Here is a 26,895-nt window from a genome sequence, read left to right on the forward strand (position 1 = left end):
CCTCGTTTACTCCCTTCTCTTTAACCTCCTCCTCCATAGTCTCTTCCACCTCCTTCATCTCCTTAAGTTTGATTCTAACCTTTTGCATGTGACACGCTGCCTTCTTGAAGACAAGGCTGCTACATCATAAAATTTGACTTCTTTGAACCATTCATACACCTTTCTTCGAATTTTTATAAAATCAAACGACAGCTATCTATATGAAGGTTGATTTTGATGGGTTATGGCAGAGTGTACCCAATACTAACCTCAACAACCTCTGGAATTGATGCATAGGGTAGGGGGTGCAGCGCCTTTCCCTGGGTCGTCTGTGATTTTGCAGGAAGATGTGGAAGCCGAAAAATCATAATTTTGCCAAACGGCAAAAATATTTTGCATACTTTTATTTATAGAGGAAGGTACAAATGCCATTTAATGTGAACAAAATGACCAATACAATAACATTCAATGCGGTTCTATTTCAACGCACCGCTAAAAAAAGTGCGCTTATCGACAGTGTTTCTAATATAGTCAGAAGGTTGGGGTGGAATTACGAAAACATTCGTCATCAATGGAGTACCTTGCGGTGTATGATGGACGGAGGGAAGAGAGTGTAAGAGATTGAAATTTTCGTGCTTCATTTTAATTTCAAGTATCAGAATTTGAAGTTGATTCCTAGTGTTGCTAATTCAGGATTAACTGTCCAGTAAATAAATAAAATGTAGGAAAAGTGAGACAAGTGCTTAGTGAATTTATCGTGATCATTGCAATGTTGTTGAAGTTAATAGTTTTTAATCAATTTTCCCTTGGATGTCTGGAAGTATTAAGAAGTTGCTACCTGTCGCTTCCGTCGTAGTGCTGTTTGGGTGTATTCCGTTTTGATTTCATTCTTTGAAAATTTCTTTCTTTTCAAGCAGAGCGATGTGTGCTCTTAGCCTCTTTAAGTTTATTTTGTTCGTCTTAGTGATGCCGATGTATGGCTCATTTCAAAGTAGTGAAGTCGATAATTATGTAGCGAAATCTCCGGTGAAGTCAAACTCATTCATTTCAAAGATAGTGGAAGGCTTCTACGGTGTAGGTTATACATACCAAGTAAATAGCAGCATTGAATACACAATTCAGTATTTAAGCGCATCTCAGGTAAGTGGTTATTAAGCCTTGACAATATGCTATGAAGAACCTATAAATTATAAATACACAATGCAACAAAACGATGTGAGTGTTTTTTCCTTTCCTAATTTAAGTGGAAACCGAATCAGACGGCAAGAATCAGTGTCGAAAGTATCTCAGCAAGCAAAATCTTTCCAGTCCTTGTAGTTGTCCGGCAGCAGAAGGGAATTCTGTCGTGGCAACTTCCCCTCATTGTGGGTACCCATTCAAACATTGAGTAAGTGTAGTAACTTATTTCTGTAAGATTTATTTTTTCTGAGTTACGACGTACATTATTTTGTTTGTAATGACTGATGAATTTACTTCTATCTCCTATCAAAATTCCAGAATAAAGATCTCTACCCAACCGACTTGGCTTTAGGAATTTTGAAACCTAAGGTTGAATCATTTTTAGCTTGCACGAAGCCTTACTGCGGCTCTGACACAATTGTCAATGCAGATTTATTTACATATTTCCCTAAAGAATAGGTTATTCTTCGTCACGAACGTCGGACATTCGAATTCACAAACCATATTCCAAATTGTGCCGTTGAAAAATATTTTAAGTGGTTTTTAATGCCACAAGTTACTGATATGATTTATTCATAACTTACCTTGCCTTTTTTCACTCGGCCTTTTATGATTGTTCTTTCCACAGTAAGGAATATCAAAAGGTTTCACGTACGCTGTGTCCGTCTAGATATTACATTTTGGATGACAAAACATCATATGCTGGTGAAGAGGAAACTGTCATAGTCAGTGTGTCATCTTCCAGTCCAGTGAATATTACTGTTAAAATTCAAGTTGAACTTATGGAAGATTTTTTCCTGGAGTAAGTACAGTCTTTTGTTATTGTCACTATTTAATTCCATTAATTTTCCTCCATCGATTTTATTCATGTAATTCAGTGCACAAAATCTAAGCATTTATGCTATTCAGAGCACTTGAGTTAAAGCAATAAGATCATTTTCACGAGTAATCAATTTTTGACATTTTGAGGTAACTTATAACTTTTTTTCCATAATTTTTTTTAAATGTGGCATTGGTAGTATGTGAATTTTATGTAAACAACTATCACTTTTAAATTACTTAAAGAGAAAAGTGAAGTAAAGTAGTCATGTTTATAATAGTATTGACTACCTAGTGATATTAATCACTGTCTACTTTGAATGATATATTTACCAAGAAATAAAAATACAAAATGTGGAGTTGGTACAATTTATTACAGATTACCTGGTATTATTGGACCCTTGTGATTTATAAATGTTTCAAATTATTTGAAGAATGGAGGCAATACCACGACTCTGACTGTAACCGTGTATTTTGCTAATGTGCATAGACATCCACAATGTAAATGCAAATATCACTCTGTAAAAATGATTCACCTTTCAGTCCTATGCAGTTTAACCCGTCAAGGCATATGATTTTTATACTGGGAAATTCCTGCATTTTGGTACAAAATAAGTTATCTATTGATGCCTCATAGAAAAGGCATGAGATGATGTCAAAACCTCGTTACACAATTGACTCTCTTTGTTAAAACTAAAATATGATGAGCCCGATTAAGAGTGTTGTAAGGCCTCTAGTCCACTGCAGTAATTGGATTGTAAGAAATGTGTATCTGCTACCAGTATTAGTACTCAGCCACCACCCACAGAGTAGAAGGGAAGATTCTCCATGATAGAAGCTGAGGTGTCTCCAGCAGATTAGTCAGTTGACTTTTTGTCTTGGGTGTGAAGTAATGGACCCATGTTTCATCCATAGTTATGAAACGGCTCAAAAATTCTGCTTTGTTGTTGTGAAACTTTGCTAAACACTTAATTGAAACATCTTCACGACACTGGTTTTGCTCGAGTGTGAGCACCCATCTTGCCCACAACTTTCTCAAGTCCAAATTTTCAGTTAATATGCGATGTACCACACTTTTTGAAATGCCTACTGTAACTGCCAGCTCGCACACTTTCAGTCGACAATCATTCAGTATCACTTTGTGGATTTTCTTCACCGTTTCTGGAGTTGTCACCTCATTTGGTCGACCAATGCGATGCTGGTAAGGCCTCATTTAAACTCTGCCACCTAATATTTTACTGTTATAAACGAAGGAGGAGACTCACCCAGAGTAGAATTCAGTTCAGCTTTTATATTGGCTGGGCTGAGGCCTTTCAAATAAAAGTATTGTATCACATAACGATGACCAATTTTCTCCATTTTCACAAATTCACTGGAAACGTTCACTATTGTCGACGGCTAAACAAATACTAACCTACACAGCTTCTTCCAACTTGAAAAATATGCTTAATAGATTGCATACTTCTAATACAACGGTGTTTTTCAAGCAACTACCGCCATCCCTAGGTCAGGTTGGGTACTTCTGGGACCACCCTCATATATAAATAGGTGTTACATCACAGTTACTCTAGGAACTCTCAAGGAGTTGTGACTCTGTGTATTGGAAATTAATCAATAGATCCCTGCATTAATTTCTTCACGGTATTATCTATTTGTTCCGCTCAAATATGCTCGTTAAAGACTGTAAATTTCTTTTGATTAAGAACTTAGGGAAGCAGTTAATTTTTGTCATTAATAGGTAATTTATATTGTTTTCACTTGTATGGAATTGACTTATGAAAACTAGTCTGTCCTTTGTGCATAAATTACGATTCCATTTATCACATGATGCTCAGGGGAGTTTAATTGTCATTTTAAATTCTCAGTTCAACAAATAGAATTCCCAAGAACCATGTATTTGATGGTAGTTTCTTCAATTTTTTCCGGTCAATTTTAAGTGAATAATGTGATTTTTCAATGTATGAATTTCACCAACTTGTTGCCTTGGTTTTTTGCAGGCTCTCTCAACCCAGGACTATTTTCGCTTCACCAAATGGACCACATTTTTATGCATTCCACTTCCCTAATGACACAGATACTGCCCTTCTTCTGGTAGATTCCCCGGATAATATATGTACCACAGTTTCCATTCAGACAATTAATGTAAGTTTTTACCTTGGAATATTTTTACACTTAGTGAATATAGTGCAAATCACTGCCTCATTGCTGACCATTTTTACTGTATGTATTTCAAAAGTGAAACCATTTTCAAACGTATTTTGCATGTGCGTAATAAAGAGTTAACAATATAGTATTTACTTTAAATTTTTGATTCCTAATCCAAATTACCATTTATCTCCCGAGTCATAATTGAGCTGTCAAGAGTCTGATTATTTGATGGTAGTTCTTCATAATTTACAGACAAGTGTGCAAAGTAGGGAGCACATGTTTATTGGATAAAAAGTATTTAGGCTAAATTCATTCATAATAGTGAAATAGTACATGAAATTTGTAATTGAAATTTCCTTTTCACACTTATTTTATTTCAGTAGTGGAGTGATTTCAGATTATGTTGGATTACTTCAAGGTTAGGTGTTATATTTTTAATTTGTGTCAGGCACTAAATTGTAATGTCATTGCTAATAGACTTTTACTTTGGCAAATGTTTTAGTGTTTCATTTAGTTATTTATTTCTGGAAATGCATTTTGTTATATTTAAATAGTAGTAATTTATATCAATTTAACACTAGTAATTCTGCCTACTTCATTTTCCATTGATTTTTCTCCAAAAATGCCCCCTACTACCACATTATATCTGTTGTTCATTTCTTTACCACACCATTCAGCTTGTTGTCTCCATCAAGCATCCAATTTTCAATCAACCTCTTATCTGAAAGACCAAATTTCACAACCATAGGATGTTAACTTCAAATCAATGTTTTCACTTAACCTCTCATTACATCCTCACTCAATATTGATTGTCTCCCAACTTGTGAATGCTTCTTTTGACTACTTATTTTGAAATTGTTTTCATAATATTCTCAATGATTCACCCATTTCCTCCAAAATGCTATCAAAATGTGTGAACTGTTTCACCTCTTGTAGTTTATGCTCTTGTATTTTGGCTTTTAGTGCTGTTTTCTTACTTCTGGGGCATGCCATTATTTTGCCTTTCCTGTTATTTATCTCATACCCTAGAGATGGATTAAGTCCTTCAGTATGTTTAAAGCTAATTGCTTGGGTCGTATTATGGATTTTGAAAACTTGGCATCTAGCATTACAGAATCTACCATTAAATAAAATAATGAAAAGTGCAGAGAGCAAAAAAAATTCTATAGTTCGAAAAACTTAATTCTACAGGTTGAAACTATGACATGGCATTTCACAGTTCAAACCTCCCTGAAGCTTCAAAGGGTTATAATTCCCATTTGCTTCTATGCTATGATTCTTTTGAAAGTATCATACCCAAATAAGCTCACTTAGCTAAATTATATTCAATTATAAATGCATCATATGCAGCCATTGGTGAGAAATTTTTTTAGTTTTACTTTGTGGAATCATATTGCAATCTATCTGTACCTTATTTTGTATTACTGATTTTAAACATCATGTCAGAAATGCATGCATAAGTTTAGCAATGAATAACAAGATCATGAGATCTTTTATAATGATATCTGCCAAATCTGATTCATATTGATATTTTCCCCAAGTCATCAATCCATCCAGTCTACACAAATATTGGCCTTGTACAGTCATTATCTTGGTTCGTTCTATTTTGCTTAATTATTTCTTAAGTTTTTCAAAGGTAACAAATGAATAATAATTGTTTCCACCATTCATTTCTATGAATCTTCTCAATATTATTGTAAAAAGTGTATCCCTTCCTAAAACTAGTCTAACCTTCATACTACAATAGGGAAAAGATAATACCTAATTTATGCTTCTGTCGTACATTTTATCTTCTTACTGCATAATTAGAATGTCTTTTATATACACTAAAGTAAATGAATTAATGGCAATATTTCAAGCTTGCTGTCTCTGTGTATATTATTTATTATTTCAAGTTTTCTTCCCATAAAAATTGCCTTGCCACAGTTTAGCAAAAAAATGCTGTTTATAAATTCTAATTCGCCCTTGGTTCCATTTTTCTTGCATATTAGTGTCCTGTATTTGACTTGGAAAAAGATGTTCAGTTTGAAGGTCAGTGGGAAACAATGTTTACCAAAGGAGGAATAACAATAATGGTGAGTAGGAATTAAATTTTATTCTAAGTTGGTGCTCAGGTTATTATTTTTTTCTACCTGGCAACTTAAATTCCATTTTAATTTATATTTCTATTGGTGAGATGAGATACTTAAGACAAGTTAATGATCACCATACTCAATATGTTGTCAATCAACTAAATTTTTCAAGTTGGTTTGTTTAGTAAAGAAATTTTGAAAAATTGATTACGATTATGATTTTTTAAAAAAACTTGATTTCATTACCTTGGCTGTTTTACTGGAAAATTTATTTTCTGTACATTTAATTGCTCTTCATATACATTATTTGCCTAAGACCACATTTCTTATTGCTTAATTTTTTTGCATGCATTAATTTATATCGACCTATTTTTTCAATTGCTTATGTCCATCACATGCACATTTCACATGTTTGTTTATTATATTTTCCATATGGATTTCCAAGGCAAAGATTTTTTTCACTGCGAACACCCGCCTGAGCCCCTGAAAACACTGGACAAAGATCATTTTAATTAGATACATTAGTACAAAATGTACTTCCTTATTAATCCATCTATACATTTTAAATTGTGATTATAATAAGGAAATGCATATCTTACTAAATATGGAACCAACAGCACACATTCATTAATTCCCATCAAAGTGGTGTTTTTACTTCAATTAATTAATCTTTGGAACCATCAGATATTTTAATGTAGAAAAGTAGTAATGTTGTGAGTGCTAACATTTGGCCTTCAAGGGATTGCACAATCAGAGGTAAGCAAATTTCATTTGCAGTACCACATTCATTGGTATACATTATAGGTAAGGTATTGTGTTTTAAGACAATATAAATCGCAATCTGCATGATAATTAGGCATACATAGTCCAATAGCTATCCAGCGGTTAACAAGTGATTCACAGGTATTGAGGGCCAGTTTTAATAGTCATTCCATTTATTTTATGAGTGTTATATTAGGTGTCATTTGTTGTATTTATGAGACAATTGGATCAGATATTGGTTATTGATTGGTTGCATCAAAATAAAAGGTTCAATTTTGGGTGTTGCCTCTGGGTACCCCTAGATTCACACCAGCTATGTATTTTTTTGAGTACCAGATCTTCCTGGGAAACCGCAGGTGGCACAGAGAAAAGAATGGGTCCCCTTACCCTGATTTGTGGATGCCACTTGCCTTTGGGCTTAGTATTGGCTGAGCTCTACCCTCACCCATCAAACTAACCTTCTGTTTGATTACTGTGACTTCTTGTACTTATTCATAAATCCTGTAATGTTAAAAAATGATGGTAATTCATTGGGACACTACTATAGCTAATATTATAAATGTATGAGAGTGTTATTTGGGTCATTCAATAATTCCTTAGAAAATATAAGAGATGGTGCTCATAGTATCGGAACAGATTTGTTTTTAGTAAGCTTCATCTCTCACTAGATTTCTGTTAAAGTTTCCATCCATCATATGGTTTCATTATCATAGTTGATTGAAGCAACAAACTTTTGTTTAAACACTTCTATTTAACAGGCTTAAAATCAAAAGATATCAAAGCTGAGTTGGATGAAGTTCTTGACATATGTCCTCGTGTGTTTTCTACTATTCGCTATTGGAAAATGAGTCTAAATGTGGCTGTACATCCACAGGTGATGAGCATCTTATGGGATGTCCTGTGAAATTGACTTCCTTCGAAATTATTGACAAAATGTACCTTATGGTATTTTGAGTGATCAAAGAATCAAACTTCAAAAAATAGTTTAGGCGACAGGCATATCACAAGGCAGAGTGTTTTCAATTTTGCATGAAAAATTGTATGGGAAAAAAATCTTGGCTAGATGGGTGCCGTGTTTGCTCTCAGTGCAGAATAAACACAATCATGTGGTTGATTCTGAGGCTGCTTTGAAGCTTTTCAATTGCAATCCTGACAAGTTTCTGTGTCGATGCATAACTGTGGATGAAAACATGGATTCATTGTTACACTCAAGCACAGGAACAGTTGATGCAAGGATCGGGATGATGTGGTGGCAAACGTACTGGCTTCCTGCCCAGAGGGCCTGGGTTTGAATCGTGGAGATGGCATATCTTTTTCAGTGGTATCCCGATCCGTACTAGAGGTGCTTTGTGGAGATTATTTTGAGCGAGTACGCCATCCGTCGGATGGGAAGTTAAGCTTGGGGCCCCTTAGTGCCTTTTATTAAGAGTAGACTAATGCAGATGCTGGGTTTCTCTCCACCCTCCCTCCTTTTTCATCCATCCCTAATGGTGCAAGTGACCTCAGCCTGTCAGTCGCCTCCCCTAAATATACTAATACCACTAACAGTTGAAACAGTGGATATCTAAAGGCGATCCAGCTCCAAAGAAGGCAAAGATGATGAACTTGGGCGATTAGGTGATGACCATGGATTACAAAGATGTACAAGGAATCATCCACATCAGGATTATTGGAGAGAATTATGCATTTTTATTGTACCAACAGAGTGAAGAAATCAAAGAAAAACATCCTCATTGGGCAAAGAAAAAAATTCTCTTCCATCAAGTCAATGCAATGTGTATTTTGCCATCAAAATTGCACACCTGCAAAAATTAATTAATATGGAGTTAAACTTCAAATTTTTAAAACATCCTCAGTGTTTGCCAGATTTCGCTCCAAGTGACTCATTTTCTTTCCAAATTTTACAAAATGGCTCATTGGAAAAAGATTCATATAAAACAAAAGAGGTCTTAACTATACAGATGCCTTTTGAGAACTTTTGAAATCCTACTTTTTGGACGGTTGAAAAAAGTTGGAGAAATGCTGGGAAAAATATACATTCAGCTGAAAGGAGATTATTCTAAAAAATAAAAAAAAATATTCCCAAAATAATTGGTTTTTCTATTTTTTCCTAAGGACTTATTGAACGACCCATGTTAATTAGCAAAATGAAGTTTTCCAATCATCACGATCTAGATTCATTGTTACATCCAAATCTTAGAGTCACATGAGTTGGTCAGTCAAGTCAAGTGCACAGCATTGCTGGTGAAATGAGCTTACTTCTTAAGTATCCTTTTATGATTTTACTATTGATCAAATCCATGCATAATTATTGGGGAAGGGTGTACTCAGAAAAGGTGTCTCACTTGAATCTGGTAGCTACTGGAGTGAATATGTCTGCATTCATGACTCCTAGATAAGAACGCATAATATCAGTTAAACCGTAGCTTAGAGAAAATGATTCTACCTTTGTGTTTTATTGGTATGGAAGACCATAATGAGAGGTTATTGGGAAATTGCCTGCCTATCAAACCTGAAAGTAACCTTTTTCCCATTTCAACAAATGTTGGCCACAAGAAAAAGGAAATTTCATGCTTGAGAATGATAAACTTCCTGTCAATAAAATGATACTTGATGCTATTAATTACCTATTGCACCGACGCCTGATGAACTTATAGCCCCTTTAATTTGACCGTGTGATAGCTGAAAGGGTAAAGTGTAGATGTAGTGTCGCTTCCATCCCAGCTCCAGGACTTGAATAGGTACATATTTTACTTTTATGTCTATTACATATCTGCTGATAGATTATGTACTTGAAGGAAAATTAGGAATTTTCAGAAATTCTAAGTGATAACAGGCCATGACTTGGTGAAGTCCAGCTGCCCAAATGAGCCCTTACCATGTATACAAGAGATGGAATGTGCTCTGTAAATGTTTGATTGAACATTCATTTGACTTCATTAGTATCCTGTTTACTGTTGACACTTTTTTTGCTATGTGCATTTAACCTGGACCATTTTGATATATGTTAAACCAGAATCACAATATGTATAGAGTTTGTATTATTCATTATTTCACATAATCATGTGAGATTTTGGAAAGTACGGCTTACCCTCAGAAATGGGGGCACTGCTGTGTTCTCTTAGTTCTCTACTGTTTCTAAGTCAGAATATATTTCCCTCATTCTTTTAGAAAGAGTCATATCCACATGGTCTCTATGTGGTGTTTGTTGTGCAAGGTGATGATTGGGAGTGTACTGGGAAGCAGACAACTGGAGACAGCAGTCGCAACAAGTCACTAACATTTGTCCTTCAGCCGGGTATCACTGAGCAATACTATTTAGTGGCCACTGTTAGTTCACTGATGGTCTTCCTTCTATTCTACATCTTCTCGGGTGGTGTCCTGTTCTTTAACGTATTTGGGTGAGCAAGCCATTTCTCTACAACTGTTTCTAGGGGAAGAATTCATGGTGTTGGTGCATGACTTAATTTCTTACAGTAATTTGGAATGGGTCCATTGAACTAATAATTATTTTTGAGAGATTTAGTCATAATGAGTTTTCTTATTAGCTTATAGTATACTCCTTGCCAAAGGGTCTGTATGATAGGCTTAATCTACTCAATTACTTTCCTCTAGTAATCCACAGGAGCCAATAGCTTCAGGCATTCTTAATAGCACAATCAATGATTTAGATGCCCCTGGTAAGTACATTTTTATTATTAGTCACAGCTTGGCTGGAAGTGTATATATGTTATTCCATTTCATTTCCTGTATAGTATCAAGAAATTTTTGTAAATATTTATTGTAGATAACTTTGGTGAAGCATCAACAGCTTCTTCAATTCCTCATGAAACTGAACCTTCCGTGGCTCATTCCGATTCAACATTAGATGAGGATGACATTGATGTTATGCTGGATGTTGAACATGAGAAAGATATATTCAGGTAATTTCAGAAATGTGTTAACTGCCGATGAATATGTACAATAGTGCTAGCTTTAATCAGATTGGGAATATGTATTGCAATACTATATACAGGTTAATAATATTCTTTGCAGGACAAAACCAATTCTACATGTTTGTGACCTAGCTCGTAAAAATCCACGTGCACTTCAAATGAAGTCCCAGCAGTATTTGTGGAGTGTTTTCACTGTTGGAGTTTTCTATGCTCTCCCTGTTGTCCAATTGGTTTTTACCTACCAGACGGTAAGTCGTCTTTTTCATCAAGTCTTCTATTTGCCCATAGTTCTGTTAATAGACTTGTTTGGGCATGATACAAGTAAGACATTCTCACCGTTAAAATGTTCCCTTGGAATCTTACTTTAGATATATAATCAGAAACCTATGTCTGTAAGTGAAATCTGAGTCTTTCAATTTTTAGAAACCAGCAAAATGTTATTAGTAAGGTGCCTATTCTGCAGCCAATAATGATTTTTTGTGGCACTCTGATATTTCGGTAAACTAGGTGAACATCAACAGGAGTCAGAGTTTGACAGCAGGGAAGGCAACAGTACTGCCCGTGATCAAGTTACTTGAAAAATATGTACATTATAATAAATATATATTCATTTCTGAATAAAAAGTGGCCAACAATCTAGAGGAAAGGATAGTGGGAAAACAATTATACAACGTCATAAATCCACAGCATGTCACAAAACGCACTGTTCCTATCCATGATGATGTTGTATGATTGCTTTCCTACTATCCTTTCCTCTAATCATCCATTTCTCCTTTGGTAGGTGAAACAGCTCCCTAACGCCATCTCCTGGCCAAAGAATCGGGGTACTTGGTTGCATAAACCCCCACATTTTCCATTTTGTTTCCTTGATAGCTTAAGTAGTTAGAGCATCGGCTCAGAAAATCAAAAGATCCATGGTTCAAGTCCTGGTCAAGGAAATATTTTTGCACTTATAATCTTCTTAATTCAGCCTTCCCCACCTTCTTGTGTTCATCCTTTGTGTGTGTTCCTTCCCTTTTCCGTATTTCTATTTCCATGTGAATGAGTGTATGTGTATATGTATATATATATATATACACACATGTGTGTGTATTGTGTGTGTGTGTGTGTGTGTGTGTGTGTGTGTGTGTGTGTATATATATATATATATATATATATATATATATATATATATATATATATATATATATATATATATATATATATGTGTATGTGTGTGTGTGTGTATATATATATATATATATATATATACACACACATATATATAAATATATATATATATACACACACACATACAGGTACATACATATATACATATATATACATATACATACGCATACATACACACATACATCAGTATTTCATATTTCATTGACCATTGCTGATTGAACTAAATAAGCAATAACTTTTGTTACTTTCTGTAATTGGATCCTTTTGTTTACAATCAGGTCCTTCGGCAAACCGGCAATCAAGATCTCTGTTATTACAATTTCCGCTGTATGCATCCATTTGGTTCACTCTCTGATGCGAATCATGTGTTCTCCAATATTGGTTATGTGCTTCTTGGACTGCTCTTCATCATCATCACAATTCATCGTGAGAAATTGCATCAGAAGAATGGCTGGAGCAATGTAAGTAAAGTAATGCTTTCTCGAAACATATTGACATTTCATCGATGCTCATAGTTGATGAAAGTACATAGCCACAGATGTTATTATGCTAAGCTCAGAAATGTTTTTTTTTTAATTCTACTAGTTTGAGGAAGGACAACATTTAGTGGGGGTAGTTACTAATAGTAGTAGTTATTTGAGGAGGTGACCGATAGCTGAGGTAATTTGCACTATTATGGATAGATTGGTAATTTGGATGGAGAGAGGTAGGATTTGCGGAGAATAGAGGAAGCATGAAGAGAAAACCACATTAGCCTTTGCCTACTCTTAATGGTAGGCACCTAAGGGTCTACAGTTTTAATGCCCCATCTGTTGTACTCAATGTGGGGTGCTGTCTACATATGGAACCCCAAGTAGAGAATGGGATACCAATGCATAAACCCGCTACCATGAGGGTTTGAACCTACACCCTAGGGAATGGAAGCCAGTACATTAGTCACCACAACATCTCAATGCCCATAGATATTTAGTCTTTCTGAGGTTATTAGTGGTGAGCTGTGGTTGTAGGAGGATCATTGATGCAAAAATTAGAGCAGAGTCACATGTATTGAAATGAAATGAAGTTAATGACTTTGTAATTCCATTGTGGAATTAAAAAGTGAATAACTTCATTTCGTTTCAATATGTACTGCAAATTCCATAAAGTTACGCCGGAGACAACAAAAAGAATTGCATATCTTTGTAAGACTATTTTGAATAAGTAAACTAAGTCGTACAAGTATAATTTGCAAATCCTGAGTGCAAAATCTGAATTTGTTTCTAGTTGCAGTATATTTCATGTGCTGTGATGCTGTAAATGTTTTAATTTTTTAATCTTGTATCCAATTAAAAAATATGGTTAATCCAGTCACTTAAAGATATTTTAACTTCCAAGGCATTCACTTTTGAGTAGGATGAATGGAAATTGTTGTGCAATTAATATGTATGACTCTTTGAAAGATTACCTCAAAATAAGTACATTAAATCCATCTGCATTGATTACTTTAAAATTGTAGTAAATTATCAGATTATACAAGTTCATTTTTGTGAAAAAGACTAGAGAATGAGGAAGGAAAAAAGATTGTCCGCATCCTAGTGGTCTGAGAGTGCAACCTCAAAGAATGCTAGTTTCAAGTTAAGCAGGTCATTTTCAGGTCAAGAAAGCCAGGTGGCAGGGATAATATCAAATGAACCAAGGGAAAGAAGTAAATTTTTGGGCAATAAATATGAGGTTTTCCGGCTTGAGGATGTTGGTATTGCATTTATCTACTCGGTAACATTAGTGCAAGGAATGACTGGGGATGATACAACCTCCAAAATGGGGTCAGCTACAGGTCAGCTTATATTTATGAGGAGGTGGTAAATGCTTGGACCGTATTTCATAGTCATTATTGTCTAGCCATAGTCATGACACTCCAATAATAATTATAGCTTGCATTAAGGTTATGGTAGAGATAAAGTTACAAAATAGTGATTCCTGAAGTCACTGCTTTCTTAAGGGCTTGTATGCTGAGAATGTTCTCATCCAAACCAAAATTGACTTAGCGGCAGACCTGATAAAGCCAGCTATTTCTTATCTCAAATTGCCATATACCAAATGAAAGTGGGCAGTATTAGCAACATTACTTTTTTGGGCAAAGTCTATTCTTGTACATAAAATCTCTCATTCTATTAAGGAAAAGTATTCTGTGCACTTTACTGTACAGTTTACCATGTGCACTTTAACTTGACAGGTTTTTACCTGTAACTAAATGCTAATTGTCAATCTAACACCTCAGTATTTTGTTCATCTTTTGTTTGCAGAGAAATCTTGGGATACCACAGCATTTTGGCCTGTTCTATGCTATGGGAGCTGCCCTCATGATGGAGGGTGTATTAAGTGCATCATATCATGTTTGCCCAAATCACTCAAATTTCCAATTCGGTAAGCTTGCCCCTTATTCTTATTTTTTTAAACTTGTGCATAAACAGAAGATTAAATTAAGGTCTATTATTAGATATTCCCGTGGTATGTTTTTCTACTCTGTGATGACCTAAATTTGTGTCCTCTTTAAGTGTGTCTGTATAAGTAATACATGGGAATGGATTTCTCTGGATATTTCATTGGATATAAGCAAAATAGTTTTCTTTGGCATTAAATTGAACAGGTTATTCTAGCCTAAATCTTTAAATTCAGTTTTTAGAACATTCATAATTAATTTTTTTTTAATTCTTATTAATCAAACGTATTTTCCTTTTTAGTTTGTATTTAGCAGTGAGTTATGATCATCATTGTGTGTTGTCAATCCAAGGATTGGTTTGTAGAAGATCTGCCAACTCTCCCGTCCCCTTCCAATCTATTTGTTCCCTCAGAGCTCCTTGCACCATCATTTTCCATCATTTGCTTCATTTAATTCAACCTTGGCCTTCCTCTGTGATTCCTCACCTCTACACTTCAATAGTGGTCTTCAGTATTCTATTGTACCTTTGGAGATAGAACAGTTTTTCTTCATTCTTCTGCTTCTCCCACCTATATCTTAATGTATATGTTGGTTGTGAAGATTTTCAACTTTTTTTTTAAATTGGAATTGGAGGTTAGCTCAAGTGGCAATGTTGGTGTATGAGGGCGGTTCAATAAGTACCCGTGTTTGACAACAAAGGGCGTTCCTGTGGGAAGTTTATGTTATCATCGTGTGCTGTCATCTATCAAACGACAATGAAACAAATTTCAGACTGATTTATAGGTTAGTTTGGATTTGGCACTCATTCAAGTAAGACATGTTTCGTGATTTTCTAAGATGGAAAAAGAGCAGTATCGTTCGGTAATTTGCTTTTTGTTTTTGGATGGAAAGAAATGCGAGGAGATAAAAGCAAAGTTGGATGCTGGAAAGGAAACAAACTATGCAAATTTCACTTGAATAGAGATTTATTCACGACCCGGGTTTCAAACACTTAATGTCATCTTCAGGTGACTATACAGAGTTACATATCCTATATATATGACAAGCAATGGGGGGGGGGTAGGGGTTTAGGAGCGGAGGAGAAGGGAAGCGGGAGGGGCGAGAGGGGGGGGAGAGGGAAAAGAGTGTAGAGGGAGGTTTGAGAGAGAGAGGGGTGTTTGTGTTGGGTAAGGAGAGAGAAGGAGGAAAACGGGGGGGGGGGGAAGAAAAGGGGGGGAGGGAGGGCTCTGGTAGAGGATGGGAGGGGGGAGGTCCATGAGCCGAAAATTCCGCTGTATCCTGTGCGTCATAGTCGGTCACTGGTGTCGTTGGCTGGGCGTTGACCGGTTGGGCTTTGCTGGATTCTAGGTAACGTCCTCATTACCTGGCTTGGTTTCCAAGGGTCGACGTTGGAAAGGCCTCCTGCGGGGGAGGCCAGCGTACCGGGAGGAAAAGGGGGGGAAGGGGAAATTCCATCTCCTCCTCATCAGCGTCTTACATTGGGTAGTCCCATGGACTCAAAGGGAATGGAAAAAAATGGGGAGTGGGATGGGAGAATTTGGTCGTTAACCAGTAACGTCTTTCTTCGGGAATGCTGGACGATTTCCAACGCTTCGAGGGCGTCCAGTCTCCTCTCCTTATCTTCGAAGTGCAAAATTTCTGGAGCGAAATTGCTATAATGACCATATTCAAGGAGATGTCTGGCGAACAAAGAATGATCCTTGCCCGCTTCGAAGCACTTCCGGTGTTCATCCGTTCTTATTTCAAGGCTCCGAAGTCCTCCCGATGTACATGGCTGGGCAGTCGTTACATTTTAACCGATAGACGCCACTCTTTTTCCGGTTGGGTACGTCATTTTTGGCGTTGATTAACTGTTTGCCTAGCGTGGATGGAGTAGCATAGGTGATACGGTATTTGTCCACTGGGATTTTTTTGGCGGCCGCGTACGATATTTTTCCCAGAAAGGTCATTTTGCGCCACTGTTTTGGTTTGTCACTTAACTCAAGGGCGGAAGTTTCCGAAACTGCAAGCTTGAGAAACGACAAACGAAAGTGCGCAAAGTAGCAGAGGCCATGGGTGTGTCGATCAGAACGGCAATTAATATATTACATGATAAGTTGGCGATAAAAAAATTGTCGGCCCGATGGGTGCCGCGATTGCTCACAGTTGACAACAAGCTGATCCGGCTGTCAACTTCGAACTGGCCGCCAAACTGCATGAACTACACCATGAATTGCTGCCATACCCCCCGTATTCAGCCGATCTGGCTCCCTCGAACGGGGAAGTTATCGCCGAGACAGGCATATTTTGGAGAGTTCAACAAATCCTATTTTTTGGAGGGGTTAAAAAAATGGCCGGAAAGTTGGGAGAAGTGTATCTTTCTGAAAGGGGACTATGTTGAAAAATAAAAAAAAATGTTTTAGAAAAAATGGTTTCTTCATTTCTAACATGGGTACTTATTGAACCGCCCTCATAAATATAGTTAGAAGTGAACATTTTTAGATTTAGGTACTTAATGGACCAGTCAGTCATTTTATACCCATTATGTATACTTTTTTACTTATATCAATATTTTTCCTTCCAATTTTTTTTCCCATAGACACAAGTTTCATGTATGTGATGTCAGTGCTGTGCATGGTAAAGATTTATCAGACACGTCATCCAGACATCAATGCAAAAGCCTATGCTACATTTGCTGCTCTTGCTGGGGTGGTATTCATTGGAATGTGGGGTGTCCTTGGACCTTCCACCTTCTTTTGGATTGGATTTGCTGCCCTTCATATCATTACCTGCCTTATTATGAGTGCTCATATTTACTATATGAGGCGGTGGTCTATAGGTGAGTTTAGTTTGGTTATAAGTGAGCTCACTGTGTGTGGCTATTCAATGACTTCCTCTCTAGGTACTTTTTATTCTTCTTTATTCTAAGAATTAGTAGTATATAATAACAGCACGCAAAAAAATTACCTAACCAGACGCACCATGCAATGAGCAAATGGGCTATCAAATTTACTTAAAATTTAGGTTTAATAATTTAACAAAAAAGGCAGAAGTTTGAAATTAAGCTCCTAAAATACGAGGTAATTCATAATTACCTTTGGGGTTTCAAACATTTTGTATTGGTATTATACATATGTTATTTATTACAAATACAACTGATACAGTAGTATACCAGTGTTGCAACGTTGGCTGGTGCCCGATTACAGGAAAATAATGCAGACTTCATTTTGCAACAAGATATGGCTCCCGCACATTTTCTTGGAGACATTCATGATTACCTTGATGCTGGACTTTGAATTGATGTGCTTTGTGAGATGCCCACCTTTTTCTATGGCTCCACGCTCACTTGACCTAATCCCATCTGACCTATTCTTTTGAGGTCACATAAAAGATGATGTCTTTGCTCTTCCTTTGCCACATGACTTAGCGTATGGGCAAGAATGGATCAAACATGTTGTGGCTGCTTTTGATTGTGATGTGCTGCAATGTGCTTGGCAACAACTTGAATCCAGGATTGAAATCTGCCACATCACCAAGGGTGTAGACATCGAGTTCACCCAATGTGCATTCAAAAGAGAGAGAGTGTTTTGGAGTGGAAATATGCTAATTTTTACTCTATGGTTGAAGTAATAAAATAATAAACCTTCAAAATTCTGGAAGTAAATATGAAAGATACTGTATGTGTGAAAAGCAATCACATCAGATCAATTAGGCAGTGACTAATGAGGTATAGGCTGACAATGGTTAAACTTTGACCTTTTCCCTGCTGAGAGTTGTTATCTGTTTCTCAGGCAGAGAGGAAAGGCAGGGAGGGATGGATGGACTTTCATGGAAAGGCTGTCCCACAACATGTACACTGTAGATGTAGGTGCTGCTGTAGCATTTAAGGGGAAAGAACCTTGACCACTGGGTCAAGTGATGAACTTGCTGATGCAATATCAATGAGCCCAGTTCGGAATATTCTCAAGTGTTGTCGGGACTGAGATAATTATGCTATAAAGTGAAAGTGCATGGATGAAACCCAAACATGGATGCACTGAATGCATGTGCATCAAATGAATATGTGCATGGTGGCAATATACTTTCAGTGACCCATTATCATTGTCATTGAGACATTTAAGAAATGTGCTGTTGGCAAGTGCCAAAGTTGTGCTTGAGGAGTTCGGGTGATTTGTGCAAAAAATATTGTCACAACCATGTCATGATTGCTGTTGACCTGGAAAACATTGATAAGTGTAAAGTAAAATAAGAAAGGTGATAAGAGTATTTATCGTAGAAAATTAGAGAAGTTAGGAAGTTAATGCATGCGTACAGAATCCGTACTTTCTATTTTTTTTCTGGGCAGTTATATCTAGAAGAGGAAAAGAAAGAAGGATAAAAATTGGGCATTGAAGGACTCCAGGTGAACAGCAAAGAAACTACCATGCTCTGGTTTTGAGATGGCATTGCAGTAGTTGCATAAACCGGAGAGAACAAGCAAGCACTTCAGGAATATGAGCATCAACAAGAAGAAAACTAAAATCCTTCTGTGTGGAAGAGAGAAGCTGAAGGCAGATATCTAGATTAGAGGAGTGAAATTAGAGCAAAGGGAATCCTTCATCTACCTGAGATGCAGTGTAACTTGGGATAGAAGAAGTTCAATGGACATCAAGTGAAGAATAGCTCAAAATAAGAAGGCATTCATGGAGTTAAGACAACTATTATGTTCAAGAATCTCATGTTGCATACCAGAAAGCAGTTGGTCAAAGGTGCGTCGTTCATTCATAAGGAGCATGGAACTCCATGGATCAGAAGATTGAAATAATGGAAAGGGTGACCAGGGAAGAATAGAAGCCTTTGGAACATGATGCTGGAGGAGAATGGTGAAGTTTAAATGGAGAGACAAAGTGAAGAACAAGAAAATTTACAGAAGAGCAGGAAAGGAAAGTGCAAGATTAAGAAGTCTATGGTAAAGAATACCTAGAAGGATTGGACTCATCGTGAGGCAAAATGGATTAGTTAGAAACACAATGGAAGGAAAACTGAAGTAAAGATCCTACAAGAAAGGCCAAAGGCAAGTTTACAGGAAAGTTAAGATGACAGTAAAACAGAGAAGGTATATCAGGGGGGAGGGGGAATAAAAACTGAACAAAAAAGAATGAAGGGTTGCAATAAACCAATCTTAGGATTGAAATACTGATGTTGATATTGAAATACTGATGTTGATGATGATGGTGGCATGAATAGTGTTACAATCCTACTTCTAATTTCCTCCGACTGTATACTTTGGAGTGTCACACATTTAATTTGATAAGCTTCATTTGGAAATTATTGATAAGTAAAGGAGAATTTGTGCATCCATAACTTTAGCAGACTTGTATTAGCAGTAGTGGATGGATGAATGATGTCTGTTACATTAATGTAGCACTTAAATAAGTCTCTTTTCCGCATGTAACTCTTATTGTATATACTGGGCCAATTGTTTCAATGGAATCATGCTGTTCAATCAATTTAATGTTACAGTTATTTAATTGAAAGAGGTTGTTTTACATGTGTAGATAAATATTAGTGGAGAGATAGGCAGGGAGGAGTGAAGAGTTTCAATAACAGATGGCAACAAGCTTGAAAAAGCTCCCAAAAATTAGGAAAATGGTGCATTTCCAATTCCTGTAAAAATTTTGTGAAAAAGATTAAATTAAAAGTATAACTAATATCCATTGTAGTGTTTCAGTAATTATTCTTACATATTTTGTTGAACAAGAAGCTTCAATAAGGAATCTCCTTTGGCTTTCAGAGTTGAAGGCAATAAGACGTGTCTCAGTTCTATGGTGGAGTGAATTTCGACAAAGGCCTTTACAAAGTATTACCCCAAGGTATCCTAATAGAATGGTACTACTTGTATTGGGTAAGTACAGCATTTATTTTTCACAAAATTCGTTATAAGTTTTTAGTGCAGTTCTTTCTTTGGGATTTAGGGAGTAATAATAAGTATGGTTCATATTAAAACACAGATGCAATGGTAGTTTTCCACAGATGTTAATTAGTGTGATGCGTTTCACTACGTTACAGCATCATCAGGTACAAAGACTGAGCATGGAGTTTGTTTATATGTACATAAAATAGTTCCCCTTGATGAACCCCCCTCATTACCTACCTCTCCTCCCCCACCATCTTCCTATGTAATGATGCCTTAAACTCATTGAAATGACTCATGCCTATAAACATCTTTGGAAATGAAGAGGTGCATCTGTATTTAATTATGAACATTCAAAACTTCCCTGAAGTGAAGCCTGAAGTAGTTGAATTTATTAATAATAATAGTATTTCATCATTAACGGAATGGCAAGAAAGGTGCACTCAATGTGAATCTTGTTTTTCAGGTAATATCTGCAACTGGGCTTTGGCTGCATATGGAATTAAGTACAGCTTTTTAGACTTTGCTTCCTATCTGCTTAGTATATTCATGGCGAATTTAATCCTCTACCTATTGTTCTACATTGTTATGAAGGTATGTTGCGTGTATGCATGTATTGTTTATACATCCAAACCTCGGAAATCAGCCCAAAAGTTCCTTTTTTGCATTTTAATGCTTATGTGTATAATATCTTAACATGTTCCCTTATATCTTACTTAGTCTTATTGATAAATAATATTTCCACGTTTTGTTGAAGCTAAAAATAAAGAATTTGATTCATTTGGTGGCATTTGAAGTTTGCCTCTCTCTTTTAAATGATGGGAAAATATATTTTCAGCTACAATTATGTACCCTTACCATGCGTAAAATTCTGATGAAATCATCAAGAATACAGGTTGAAAATGGATTTTTTTTCAATGTGGTGTTTTGTCTTTACATAGGCCAAACAAGAACATGTATTTAAGGTCAATCGAACTGCACAATACTATAGTATTTCAGTTACAATTTTCAAAACATCTTGAAATTAATAATGTTACTTATAAATATATTTAATTCTCAACTTATATTCATTCTATTCATGTTTGCGTGCTATTTTAAAACCACAAATGTACACTGTATAGTACCATTTGTGCTGACTATGGGTTGAATCTTTGTCTAACTCCTTGGTAAAATAAGCTATTATTTTTCCTCTTTTCTTCAATCTTAAATGATTTCTCTTCTCATTAATGTGTTCTTTTGATTGAATAGTTTTGGCTTGTAGGTATCAGTATCATAATTTTCATCTTTTGTTCTTATTCATGCATCACTAGTGTTCTCATAGTGACATGTAATTATTTTTTTTGTATTATCAGCTTTGCAGCAGGGAAAGAATACTTCTCCAACCATCACTCTACATTCTGTTGTCTTTCGCTGCCTGGATAGCTGCTCTCTACTTTTTTGTTCACAAATCAATATCTTGGAAGGTTAGTCTTATAATATAAAGTTTGTTTTCTGAAAATTTTAAGTAATAGTAATAGCATCATCAAGAGAAGGTTACAAAATAGTGCAAATGGCTAACTAGGCAAAGATCAGTTTAGCTTCAGAAAGGGGAGAGATGTGTGGGATGCCATTGAAGTGAGGAGAACATTATTAATAGAAGGGAAGGTTGAATATAATCAGGGTGTTTTTGTGGCATTCATACTTAATAATACAGGGTGCGGTGCCAAAATCCGTTCAAATTAAACAATTTTTCCAAAGATTTTTTGTGACAAAAATGAAAACATTCGCAAAATTTTGTACTAAATTGTTGGTATTGCCTTAAACCACAAATTTATTCAATGTATCCCCCATGTGCTTGAATGACAGCCTCCATTCTCAGTCCGAAGTGTTTGCATTTTTATGCACCACAGTCCTCGTCAGCAAATGTCATTTCAATAATGGCTCTCAATGAAATAACATTTGGATGTCTAGACTTGTTGGTGAGCTTTTCGACCACGCTCCACACATATTAGTCCAACTAATGTAAATCTGGGCCATAAAAATTTTTTGTCAGAAAAAAATTGATTCGCATGGCAGCATTGTGTTTTAAGGAACACAAAAGCAGGTTTGAAATGTTCAACTTGCTTTTTACCCTGTTGGTTTTGGAAAGCATCAGTCTTATTTAAACAGTGTAAGACTTGTAGCATAGGGCCTCCTCCACGATTCAAAGCGTAGTCTTTTCACTCTCACCAACAACCAACGGCAATTTTCTGACAAATTGCCCTAGATCATCAAAAATGAGCCCATGATTCCGTTCGAGGATGTTTGGGCGTCCTGACAATGAGCCCCTTCGAGTGAGTTTTCCTCGCCAGAGTTGCAAAACCATTGTTGGGCTTTTCTGACTCATTATACTTTGCAATGATATCATATACCATCAATCTCGACTACCCGAAAAGCTAAATGATTTCTGTCACCTAGTGACTAGCACATACTCTTTCAATGATCACAGCTCTTCAGTTTTACTCCGAATTTGTTCTCAGTATTGTCACCATTTTGAGGTTATGACACTTTGGCACAAATATCAAGCATATTTGGGTACAAAGGGTGTGACCTCTGCATGTGGGATAAAATGGTGGCAATTTCAATTGAATTTTGTCTGGATTTTGGCACTGAGCCCTGTATTGTTTTAGTCCTGCATGTTATTTAGAGCAAATTACGGTCAATTAAAAAAAAGAGTGGTTATTAAGTAAGTGATATGTAGGTTTTATAATATTTGTATTTAGGCAGGTGATTATTTTAACTATTTTAGTGCCAGCTACTTTTGACTGGTATACATTAAAAGTGCCAGGACTTTTTTTGATGAATTCAAATGTTTGCATTGAGAAATTTATGTGAAGTTTAATATGAATGTGTTGGAGCTATTTTTTTACATAAACACTTAATAAATACAGTTTTGATAAAAAAGTTATTTTTTGTTGTTTTCTCTTCCATATATTTAGGAAAACAATAAATTATTGCATTTATTTTTATCAAGTGGAAAAGTGCTTCAATCAGTTATTCATTATGTTCGACTTCCACCACATCATGCCTGAAGCTACTCAATTTGTTCCAAAATATTTGTTTTTTTGTTGGGTAGGGTACCCTCGTAGTATGACTTATTTTTTGCTGGGTAGTCAAACAGATGGCCAGCAGGTTCTCTGGCTGGGTTTCAAGGGAGAGGAGTTTCAGGAAAGGTAAAATGACATTTACATGAAATTTAAATTACAATACAAAATTGAAACAGTAAGGTCAATTGAAAATTTAGACCATATATATTTGACATATTAGACCATATATGTAAGTTGACAAATGAATAAACCAGGGATCTGGAGAAAAAATTAACTGAAGAGGTTGTTTAGACAATGAGTTCCATCAAATCATGGTGTAAGAAAAAGTTTCTAAATGTTATGCTAGTGTTTCTAAATGTTGAGCTAAAAAGAAAATTTTTAGTTTTCCCCTTGCTTTAAATTATGTGCTTAACTCTTTTAATCATTATTCTCTTGCTTAATATTCCTATTCATTTCTTTCAGCTGACTCCTGCACAGTCAAGAACATACAACCAGCCATGTTTAATTCTTAACTTCTTTGACAATCATGATGTGTGGCACTTCTTGTCTGCTGCCAGCATGTTTTTTTCATTCATGGTAGGTAGCAAATAATTCAGCGATGCAATTTGAAGGAATTGCTTTTTCTATCTGCCATTATAGAGCTGTTTGTCTTTTTATTTTTGAAAAAGATATATATTTTGTGAACAGATTTGGTGTTAATAATCCAAGAAACAACATTTTTCCATTCTTCCATATTGATTATTTTAAATATATACAGTAGAATTTGCTCTCAGAGTTCTTTGAGGCAAATTTTACATAACCATGATGAACTTAATAATAAGCATCCCAATTATGACATTCTTCACTCAAATAATAATATTATTTATTTGATTAGGTAAATTACCGGTTAAGGTAGATTTTGAATGGATACAACTACCAAATAAATATTTTGTTTCTCCTAAGAAAACATAACCCAACATCCCTGTTCTATTCCTGCCCTTTCCTCGTTTGCATAACATTCTCCCCTCAATTACAGTATTCAAGATCCCACTGCCAATCAATATGCTTTGATCCATTTCTCCTGTCTCCTTATGATTTCTCCCAACAATTCCCTCTCTTCTCCTACCATACCTAGCACTTATTCATTTGTTTTCCTTTCAGTCCATTTCAATCCCATCCTTCTCCACAACCACATTTCAAAAGACTCTAATCTACGTCTATCATCCTGCTTCAGTGACCACGTTTCCGCGCTTTACATAACTATGCTCCATATCAAAGTTTTAACAAGTCTTTTGTTAACATCCTTACTCAACGTCCCTGTCATCGACTCCCTCCTCCTTGTGGAAGCCTCTTTTCCAAGTGCAATTCTTCTCCCTACGTCCCTACTACTTTGACCGTGTTGGTCCAAAACACTACCGAGATACGTAAACTGTTCCACCTGTTCCAGTTTCTGCCCTCTTTGAATTTTAACCTTAGCCTTTATCTTTCTGAAAAATTGTGTAATCTTAATAATATTAATATTGATTCTAATCCCTTATCTATCGCAGTGAATTTCCAATTTACTCACCAATGCTTGAAACCCCTTGGATGACTGACAAACTAGAGCTTGCTCATCAGCAAACCCAACTGATCTTACAAATTCCCCTCAGACTTTCATTCCTACCTCCAGTTCTTCCCATGCCTCTTAAATCATTTCCTGCAAATATATGTTGAACTGCACTGGTGATAATGGACAAACCTGTCTTACGCCTTTTCCTAACCTCCATGAGATGTAATACATTCCTAATACATGAGATGTGGACGATTTTTTCAACCATAATTTTGAGGGAAAAGGGCACTTTTTAAATGCTGTTAAATATTGTATTTAGTTTTAGTTTATAGCACTCAATTTTACAACAAACACTGCATCACTCTTACTGGTACAGTATGATAATATTACTAATCTATGCAAAGTGTATGAGTGGAAGAATGTCTAAAACCTATTTTGATGCAATGCTACTTTACTTATGCATTTTGATGCAATGCTACACCTTACTCATGTGTATACTCTGAGAAAGAAAACTAGAATCCACAGTTTTCATTCACATTTCTAAAGGGAGAGACTTAAGAATTATGAATCAAAGGTCTCTGGTTTCTTTGCAGGCAATCAAAGGGTGCTATCTCCCTATCTGTTGGAGAACTGTAGAAAGCTCTGCTCTTGCAAGATTCCTGTAAATGGCAAAATTCACTGTTAATAACTTATTGCAAGGAATTTTCAAAGTTGTTTTAATTCTTGACTCCTATCTCATGCTCAATCCACCCCTTGCCATTTCATTCTTGCCTGTCCAGGTCTTAGCTGTCTTGGTTTAACTACTAATTGAACTTAACAACCAATTCAAGTTAAAAATTAGTCATAACTATATTTAAATTCCAAGCTGCATGAGTTTACTTCATAATTTCAGGTTTGACTATGTGAAACTTATCCATTACTCAAAGAAAAATGCAGCTTTGTTAATTCCACTCAATATTTTAATCTTACGACTGAGGTTTCAAGGCATAGTATCATCATCAAAAATTTTCTTCCCATGACATGATTGTACTGTAGTGACCTCAAGGATTGTCACTCTGTTCTCTGCTTCATTTCAAAATCAGCTGGAATCATTTGGCTCAAGTATCACTGAATGATTAGCTTTTGGTACTTATGCTTAGCAAATTTTTTATGAAGTCCCTTTACCAAAGGGGGAAATTCAGCTTCCCAAAAGGTAATTTGCCCCTAAAAAACTGCTTACAAGGTACAAATTACCAGAGAACAAGTTTAATGAATGATAAACCAGAGTTACTGCTTAAAATTACAATGTGGTGCATTCCTCATCGATTTCTAATCAGGTTTTTAATATTTCTATTTTTTTGGCATCTTTTCAGGTGTTGCTGACTTTAGATGATGATCTAATCCATACACCTAGGGATGCCATTCCTGTATTTTGATTTTACTTGGTTTTACATTTACTCTCAGTATGATTTCTTTGTCATGTATTGTCATAGTACTTTTTTTTATGAATGTCGACTTATTCCTTGTTATTTGCAATCTCATTTTATTTAATGAGGTAAATGATGAGTATGCATCTGTCGATTTTGAGGAATATATTTTGCTAAATATGATAACTATACCATATTAACATGGAGATAATTGCTGTCATTAATATTTTTTATTATTTTTGCTAATGATGTAAATAGGTTATAATGGAACTGTCAGTGCAAAAATAAAGGGCTATTGTCATTAGGCATGGCTCAGGTGGGGCATTCTCTATTGAAATGCCCTTTTCAGGACTACTTGTGATAAAGTAATGGAAGAATGGAAATTTTGCATGTTACCTGCTGTAAGAAATATGTGAATGATTGTATGAGAAATAAGAATGAATGTTTTGTACATCCAAGAGCTCTAGTTTTTATGCCAAGTTTTTGTGCTCAAATTTTTATGACCAGTGCAATTTTTTGACATTTAAAGGGGATAGTCGGC

The 26,895-nt window shown here is 35.8% G+C and overlaps 1 protein-coding gene across 1 annotated transcript; it reads left to right on the plus strand.

Annotated features, from left to right (window-relative positions):
* Window positions 1-538: 538 nt before the first annotated feature.
* On the plus strand, window positions 539-26,812 carry LOC139688352 (SID1 transmembrane family member 1-like). Its single transcript, XM_071585881.1, has 17 exons — window positions 539-1,119; window positions 1,224-1,366; window positions 1,787-1,960; window positions 3,975-4,119; window positions 6,117-6,200; window positions 10,131-10,360; window positions 10,575-10,639; window positions 10,747-10,882; window positions 10,995-11,142; window positions 12,343-12,525; window positions 14,347-14,467; window positions 17,062-17,301; window positions 20,236-20,346; window positions 20,822-20,949; window positions 21,708-21,818; window positions 23,883-23,996; window positions 26,301-26,812. The coding sequence occupies exons 1-17, from the start codon at window positions 901-903 to the stop codon at window positions 26,361-26,363; spliced, it is 2,415 nt and encodes an 804-aa protein (XP_071441982.1). The 5' UTR covers window positions 539-900; the 3' UTR covers window positions 26,364-26,812.
* Window positions 26,813-26,895: the final 83 nt, after the last annotated feature.

The sequence above is a fragment of the Hetaerina americana genome, unplaced genomic scaffold (assembly GCF_022747635.1).
Source record: "Hetaerina americana unplaced genomic scaffold, ioHetAmer1.1.p SCAF_2, whole genome shotgun sequence".
Lineage (NCBI taxonomy): Eukaryota > Metazoa > Arthropoda > Insecta > Odonata > Calopterygidae > Hetaerina > Hetaerina americana.